Source organism: Penaeus japonicus, unplaced genomic scaffold (assembly GCF_977035675.1).
Source record: "Penaeus japonicus unplaced genomic scaffold, GWHDUDI00000001_assembly GWHDUDI00000008, whole genome shotgun sequence".
Taxonomy (NCBI): Eukaryota; Metazoa; Arthropoda; class Malacostraca; order Decapoda; family Penaeidae; genus Penaeus; species Penaeus japonicus.
Genome location: NW_028234410.1, coordinates 2,847,582 through 2,856,332, shown reverse-complemented (window position 1 = coordinate 2,856,332; position 8,751 = coordinate 2,847,582). Strand labels below are relative to the sequence as shown.

The window sequence follows — 8,751 nt, the reverse complement described above, 5'->3', positions numbered from 1 at the left end:
GGCGCTGTTTGTTAAATAATGTGGCTACGTCGCACGGATTTTTTTAGTCCGTGTATAATGAAATTTATCGTTTGTTGAGAGACGGACACAGAGAGAAAGACAGCGAGTGAGGTAAGTGTCAGAACATGACACAGAAGTGGTGGCACCGACGCAGGTGAAAGGGACGAGGGTGCATGGACAGGATCCACCGAGGGCCCTCTGACAGGTCCCCTTGTTTCCCCTGTCAGAGCGAATTATCCGCCTCATCTCCTCGCCTCATTAAGTCTATGTCTTGCCGATTTCGTCCTCCTGATTTTACAACTCGGGTTCCAACGTTAATTTTCTAATTTCATTAATTACTGCCGATTAACTTCCGAGTTATGGGTTATGTGCTGGACGATTTGCTCGCACTTTTCGTGTCATACATACGTGTATATGTGCGAGCGCAAGTAAAGAATGAATGGATGGGTTAGTTATCATATGTGACATTCTCTCTCTCTCTCTCTCTCTCTCTCTCTCTCTCTCTCTCTCTCTCTCTCTCTCTCTCTCTCTCTCTCTCTCTCTCACACACACACACACACAGATATATAACAATGAAAGCCTCATACCATGAATCTCTACAACGTTTAGCGCTTCAGAACTCCGGAGTTCTCGGTGTGCAATAGGGGCACATAACTCCATTTGCAAACAGACAAAGAAAGCTGAGCTGTACTTACGCCCTTCACTGCAGCGTAAACTGGCACGTGGATTTCCGGGTAACTGCCCAGACCGGAAGTCCTCATGCGGGCACTCGTGTCCGCGGTGGTCGCTGCACCGGAGCCCGAGAGTCCTTCCTGGGCGACCTGAGCGGAAATGAATTGGTGTTCATTCTTTGGCAAAAACACTCATACTCTTACTCATACAGTGATGAACAACTCTCTGAAATCATATGAACCAAGACGAAAGAGAAAGAAAAAAGGCGCGAGGCGCTGAAGTCCGTACCTGGTATATTCTGGATTCCCACGAGGGGAAGCGGTGGAGGGGGGGCGTGGGCGGCTTCTCCCCGTTGGTCTCGGAGTCGCCTGGCCAGCGGGCGTGGTCGCGGCTGGGCGTGTAGATCTCGCTGTAGTCGTGCGCCTCGTCCTTGGCGCGCGATCTCCGGCCGTCGTCGCTGAGGTGGCTGTCCCCGGAGCGCGCCAGCTGGCTGGAGTCCGTGCTCTCCGTGTTGTCGTAGCCGTCCAGCTCGAGGTCGAGGCTGTCGGCGCTCTTCGTGACGGAGGACTGCAGGCTGCCGCCCTTCTTCAGGTGCTTGGTCCGGGGCTGCGGCACGGGCTTGCGGGGGCTCTCCCCTCGGCTGCCCGCCCGGGACCCGCTCCTGGGGAGACTGCCCGTGCTCTGCGTCAGGCTGTTGAGCATCACCTCCAGGGGACTCTTGGGGCTGAGGCTCTGGGGCGTCTCCAGGTCCACCGAGCCGGAGTCGACGCGCGAATCTCGCGTCCGGATCTTCTCGTCGTCGTAACGCTTCCTCTCGAGGCCGCCCGTGCGCGGCATGCCGTTGTGGCGCGACTTGAAGCGGATCTCGCCGTAGTTGGCGTCCGTGTCGCTGGAGCTGGCTCTTCTCAGGCCGGCGGGGGACCTTTGCGGGAACGACACGGCCGAGTCATAAACCAGGACATAGAAAGGTCAACTCCTCCATTATTTACATCCAACTGCAACCACTGCATGTGCCAGCTGCCAAGCGCGCACGCTGGACTTGGCACTTCCATTTTGGCTAAACAATTCCAGGCATGATTTTAATGACTCTATTCAAACTCTGGCTTCATAGATACAATCAATAAAACAAACTCTGTAATAGATCGACAGAGAGATGTCTATACATAGACATAAATGTGTAAATACAGTATATATATATATATATATATATATATATATATATATATATATATATATATATATATATATATATATATACACATAGATCGAGAGATAAATAGACAGAGAGGTAGATAGACAGATATATTGAAAGATAGATAAATAGATAGGGAGATAAACAGATAGAGAGGTAGAGAGGTAAACAGACAGACAGACAGATAGCGATAGCAACCCACCTAGACTTGGACCGACGATCCCTCCCGAGCGTGGCGGGTCGGGACGGGATGTATCCGACGTCGTTCCGGTCGTGTAGGCTCTCGTCGCTGTCGGGTCGATCTCCCTCGTAGCTTCCCCGAGACGAATCCTACGGGAGAAGGGCGCGTCAGAGGGGGAGTGGGGGAGGGAGCGGCAAAGTGGAGGAGAGGGAGGCGTCGCCCTCATCCTTACACTTTCTCACTTTATTGGCGGATGTGTTCATTAATTAAGGAAGGATTTTTTCGCATTGTGAGGGTGTGCGTGCGTGTGTGTTTGTGTGTGTGTGTGTGTGTGTGTGTGTGTGTGTGTGTGTGTGTGTGTGTGTGTGTGTGTGTGTGTGTGTGTGTGTGTTGAGTGGGTGGTTTGTGTTGTGGTGAGTGTGTGTGTGTTTGTCTTTGAGTGTGACTGTTTGTGTGGGTGTGGGGTGAGTAGTGTGTTAAGTAGTGTGTGATGTGTGTGTGTGTGTGTAAATGTGTGTGGTTGTGTGTGTGAAAAGATACCTTACACTTTCTCACTTTATTGGCGGATGTGTTCATTAAATTAAGGATTTTTTTTTTCGCATTTGTGCGGGTGCGTGTGTGTTGTGTTGTGTGTGTGTGTTGTGTGTGGTGTGTGGTGGTGTGTGTGTGTGTTGTTGTGTGTGGTGTGTGTGGTGTTGTGTGGTGGTGTGTGTGTGTGTGTGGTGTGTTGTTGTGGTGTGTGGTGTGGGTGGAGTGTGTGTGTGATGCTATGTGTGTGTGTGTGTGTGTGTGTTATGAGTAATCACATGATGAGTGACTTAAGTACAAATACTCAAGAAAAACATATGGTTAAATAAGAAGGGTAAATAAAAACAAAAGAGAGAGAGGAAAAGGGGAAAAATAATTGGTGTGAGAAGAGAGAAAGAGGTGTGTGAAAAAGTGTGAGAGAGTGGTAGAGAAGAGAGAGAGAGAGAGAGAGAGAGTGAGGAGAGAGAGAGAGGGAGAGAGAGAGAGAGAGAGAGAGAGAGAGAGAGAGAGAGAGAGGGGGGGGGGTAAGAGAGAACGAGAGAAAGAGAGAAAGAGAGAGAAAGAAAGAAAGAGAGAGAGAGAGAGAGGGGTGTAAGAGAGAACGAGAGAAAGAGAGAGAGAAAGAAAGAAAGAGAGAGAGAGAGAGAGAGAGAGAGAGAGAGAGAGAGAGAGAGAGAGAGAGAGAGAGAGAGAGAGAGAGAGAGAGAGAGAGAGAGAGAGAGAGAGAAGAGAGAGAGAGAGAGAGAGAGAGAGAGAGAGAGAGAGAGAGAGAGAGAGAGGGAGAGAGAGAGAGAGAGAGAGAGAGAGAGAGAGAGAGAGAGAGAAGACAGAAGTGAGAGAAGAGAGAAAAGAAAGAGAGAGGCAGAAAGGCCGCCAACTCGGACAAGAGCCACAACGAAGATGAAACTACCGTCAACAGGGCTAAGGAACAGTTAACAAACATTGACTTACAATCGATAAAGTTCTACAAAACTAAATTCGACACCAGAGTCAAAATTTTCCTGCTAATCTAAATCCGTCAGTGACGTGTGTGACAGTGAAGAGTCAAGACTCAAGGAACGAACATAGACAAGAAGTGATGATACGATAATAAACTACTGTGCACATACTGAATGCAATGTGCATATACAATGTGCACTGTGCTTTAGTGTAATATGCATATTATAATAAGTATAATAAATATGGTGTGGTAACATTACAGTGTTGCTGACTTACTATACAGTGTATTATTGTGCTATTTTTAAAGTGTTAAAAAACGATTTTTAGAATGTCAGAAATAGGGACAGAAATGTTAAAACGACCTAGAGGGAATATGATCTTACATACGTAAAATGTTAAAATTAATGGTAATTTCAAATGTGATAATGATAGTGTCATTTATATAAGACACCAACAGTAATAATAACAATAATAATGACCATGATACAAATAAGAGGAACAACAGAGATAATAATGTTAATGGGAATCGTGATAACAATGATAATAAATAATAATGACAATAATAATTACTAACATAATCATGACAACAGTGATAGCAATGACAATGATAACGACAAAGACATCAATAATAACAATAACCTATCATTAATATTAATAATAATAATGATAATAACAATAACAATAATAATAATAATAATAATAATAACAATAACAATAATAATATCGATGAAAGTAATCCTAATAATAATAATAATAAACAAAATGACAATACAAGTAATAAGCCTATTGGTAAGGGTGTGAGTATAATGATAACAATACAAATTACTGTTATCATTCTTAGTATATACCATCCATAATCATAAAGGAAATGTGTTAATATACCACTATGGTGATTTGCATAGACCTCTACCTGTTATCTAATAAACCATTATAAACATGTAACAGGTGCTATGACTGTCCTTATCAAACTAATCATTCACACATCAATTTAACAAAAAAATAAAATCTAGAATTTAGGGAAAAAAAAAGATAATTATCAAACATATCATCGTGTAAATACGTCCATCAACATGCAACACGAAGAACTTAAAGGGACAACACCGAAATCATTTGAAGAAAACATTAAGCTTGTGGCTCGGATACACCCTTAACCCCCTCCCCCCACCCCACCACTCCCCCCATTCCCTTGTTTAAGGTCTGTGAATCTACTGATATCATACTGACACTGAAATGACCCTCTCCCTCTCTTTCTCTCCGTCTCTATTATTCTCTCGCTGTCTCTGTCTGTCTGTCTCTGCCTCTCTCTCTTTTCTCTCTCTCTCTCTCTCTCTCTCTCTCTCTCTCTCTCTCTCTCTCTCTCTCTCTCTCTCTCTCTCTCTCTCTCTCTCTCTCTCTCTTTCTCTTTCTCTCTCTCTCTCTCTTCTCTCTCTTTCCTCTCTCTCTCTCTCTCTCTCTCTCTCTCTCTCTCTCTCTCTCTCTCTTTCTTTCTCTCTCTCTCTCTTCCATGCCTCAGCAACCATCTCTCCCCCGCCCATCTTCTTGTACCTGACCTCCTCCCACAACACCAATCACTTCCCGCTTTAATCCCTCTTTTTAGCGCCTTTCTTCCTCGCTTTCCCATCCCCTCCACTCCAAGTTTCCCTGCCATGCCCACAAGGGGGTCGTTCATTTAAACAGATGACGTCGAAGCATAGTTCTGAGCTTATGGAAGGTGTAAAACGTCTTTCCTTTTACGACTTCCACGACGGCCGGCATGTTTGCGTTGGATGACGTCACGCCGGCGCGCCGGGAGAGCTCGCCCGAAGGCCTAAACGAAATCATCTCCGCGAACGGTTCTCAAGTCGTTCGGGAGAAATAAATGGATTTGGGGAATATCACCTGCTTCGAATGAACGACCTCCTTCGAGCCTTAACACTAAAAAAAAACACAAAATAAAATGAAAACGGCAATAAAATAGGACCGTCTCTTGCATACATGGAACAAAAAATACGTGATGCACAGACAAGACCGTTTAAGATGGAGACGCAGACAAGAGTATCAAGGTTTCTTGCAAGTAATGTTCGAGCAAAGGAAATTAACAAACAAATGATGTGTTACAAAAGGCTTACAGCATTAAAGAAGCCAAAAGAGGAATATGTAAGCTGGTGTTAGTGCAGTGTGAAGATGCGCTTATTTTTTTTCTCCTTCCAAGACATTCCTTCAATAGGACACGTAAGGATTTAAGGTGACACGATTCAGCATGAGAGAACCCGAAATATAAATGTGATTTATGGCTTCTTTGTCATTCTAGTCCACCTTCTCGGGATGCCTTGGAATGCTAACAAAGTGTAAAGCATTTTCTTCCTTCCAAACCCTCATCCCGGCCTCTGCCTCGTCTCTCCCGCCCTCCCCACAAGCCCCTCCCTCCCTCCCTCCCTCCCTCCAACAAGCAACTCAAGCATTACCACACAGACAGCACCGCCATACCTTAGGTAGACTTAGGGACCTCCTTTTCCATAACCGCTGGAAAGGAGAGCTGGGGTGAAGCCATGTGGATATATTGGGGAACAGGGGACTTTGAGCTTTAATCACAGGTAAACTTGAGGGGGTTTGGGCCCTTTGACTTAACTTTCTACGATACATCAAGGGGGGATTTGATCCATTATATATTAAATCTAAGAGAGTGCACAACAACCCCTTTCATCATCTAAAGTGTCTAAGCTCGGGGTCAATGCAGTGCTAAGATTTTTTTGTTCTCTCTTTCACATTTTATATCAAAGCATTTGCAATGAAACAAGAGATGGTGAAAAAAGCACTTTGCAAAGATGGTGCTGCCTTGACGCGCTTGCACTTCAAACATGAACACCTCCTGAATCAAAAAGTAGGTGGGCTGCAAGGGGCCGTGTAGTTGCTGGGCCTCTGCAAGGATCAACACAGAGCAATGCCTACTATAGATTTTCACTAGTTATCATAAATGAATGTAATTAGCGTTCTTCTCGAGTATACTAAATAGTATAAGCTACAACAGTTCCACAGTCAGAGAGCTAATTAGCATGGATATCGCGGACGCTACAGATGATGCCACCTTCACTTCCTTCGGGCACTGAGGTGTCACGTCACAGCCTACACCTTGAGGTTGGGATCGACAGTGTAAGGAGTCGTTTCAATCCCGAGGCCAGCAGCGGCGCCAGGGAGACTCTGAGCGTCCGGTCAGCGCGGCCACTCAGCACCGACTGAGGTCCGCGAACACCTGGTGAGCTCAAGTCATTCCCAGATACTGTATGAAGCCATCATTGTCCATGTGTGTTGTTTATCATGTGAAGAACAAGTCTGTTTAAACAGTACTCGCAAGACAACAGTTGTGCTGTTCTGACATGTAAGAACATGCTGTATTCTTACTCTATCTAGGCTAATCAGAGAACATAGTTGAAGGTTTAAAGTAAAGAGGGAAGAGGGGTAGGGGTGAGGAGGGGAATCCTTTGACCATAACATGACCCGGCCGATCACGACGCGGTTGGGCTGTTTAACGGCTCGCGCGCTTCCTCAATGACATGTCACGCCGCTGCCCTAGTCTCGATCGTGACCACTGTTGTCACGGGTTTTGGCATCGCACTGAGATGCTGCAGACTCTACATTACGACTATACTATCATAATTACAGTGCCAAATCCCCAAAGATAACTGCAAAGACTTCTACTTTATCTGTATATCCCGTTTACGCCGCTTCTGCCGCGACAAACATAATGCCAAGTCCTTTGAAAAGTTAATCATGAAGTTAATTACAGCAACAGGGTTCAGGACCCCATTTCAGTGTTATCTCAGCTCCGTTTCGGTCACATCTACAAATGTTCAACCCCAACAGAACAAACAGGACAAAATGCTGAACAAGTGAGTAAGAGGGGCAGTCTCCGATATTCACGAGGCAACAAAATAAACCTGACAATGGCAGTCGACAGAAGAGAGACAGAGCCGTCACAGCTATATCTCTCTCTCTCTCTCTCTCTCTCTCTGCCCTTATCTAGCGACTGTGACCGCGCGGGTGGATGGTCGAAGGTCGTGGAGGAAGGGAAACAGGGTGGAAGGAGAGGAGTAAGAGAGGATAGAGAGAGAAAAGGGAGGACGATGGAAAGAGGAATGAGAGGAACAGTGAAGAGGAGAGAGTGGAAAAAGGGTGGACGATGGAAAGGGAAGATAATGGAAAAAAAAGATAAAGGGGAGGTTGACGACGGAAAGAGAGGAATATGGAAAGTCATGGAAAGGAAAGGGATGAAAAGATAGGACGATGGAAAGGAAACAGAGAGGAAATATAATAAGGAAAGGAAATAGAGAGGGATTAGGAAGACGATGGAAACAGAGGGATGAGGAGAATAATGAAAAGGAATGAGAGGAAAAGAGAGGACGATGGAAAGGAAAGAGAAAAAGAGAGGGCGATGGAAAGGAGAGAGAGAGGAAAAAAGAACGGGGGAGGGAAAAAAGGGACGATAAAAAGGAAATAGAAAGGAAAAAAATGGACAATGGAAAGGAAAGAGAAGAGAAGGGAGAGAGGATACCGTGAAAAAGAAGAGAAATTAAAAAAAATGAAGACTGGGGAAAGAGGAAAAGGGAAGAGAGGATGCCGTGAAAAAAAGAGAAATGAAAAAAGGAAGACTGGGGAAGGAGGAAAAGGAAGAGAGGATGCCATGAAAAAGAAGAGAGATGAAAAAAGGAAGACTGGGGAAAGAGGAAAAGGGAAGAGAAGATACCGTGAAAAAGGAAGACTGGGGAAGGAGGACAAGGGAAGAGAGGGAACGCATAAGAGAACCAAAAGGAGAGAGAGGAAAGAAGTCGTACCTCGGTGTCGCGGTCCTTCTCGTTGTGCATGGACGACAGGTGTGCGAGACGACCCCTCAGGAGCTCCAGCTGGACGTTGCATTTGGCGTTCTGTTCTCGCAGGTGGGCGTTCTGGTCCTCCAGCTGCGGGGGAGAAGGGAAACCGGGCTGGAAATCTTGGTTTGTCAAGTTTATTTTGAAAAATCTAGTTATAGAGGTAGGTTCAAATTTCTAAAAATTGTTGAATGTTTATTTTGATAAATCTAGTTATAGAGGTTAGTTCAAATTTCTAAAAATTGTTGAATGTTTGTTTTTGGTAAATCTAGTTTTTGGGATAAGTTTAAATTTTTAAAAATATTGTTGAATGTTTGTTTTTTGGTATATCTAGTTATAATGGTAGGTTTGACTTTCAAAATATTGTAATTAAGTTTATGTAGTTGAATCTACTAATA

At 44.9% G+C, this 8,751-nt stretch overlaps 1 protein-coding gene across 9 annotated transcripts in view; it reads right to left on the bottom strand.

The window, feature by feature from the left end:
- Positions 1-8,443, bottom strand: part of LOC122260009 (uncharacterized protein CG43867) — a gene marked incomplete at its 5' end in the record, with an annotated part of 29,933 nt that extends 21,490 nt beyond the window's left edge. For 8 of the 9 annotated variants that reach the window (XM_086538901.1, XM_086538903.1, XM_086538905.1 and 5 more), the window contains 5 exon segments: positions 696-821; positions 961-1,594; positions 2,067-2,194; positions 5,979-6,014; positions 8,321-8,443. In XM_086538901.1, coding sequence (XP_086395027.1) covers positions 696-821; positions 961-1,594; positions 2,067-2,194; positions 5,979-6,014; positions 8,321-8,443 — 1,047 coding nt within the window. 9 annotated transcript variants of the gene reach the window in all.
- Positions 8,444-8,751: the final 308 nt, after the last annotated feature.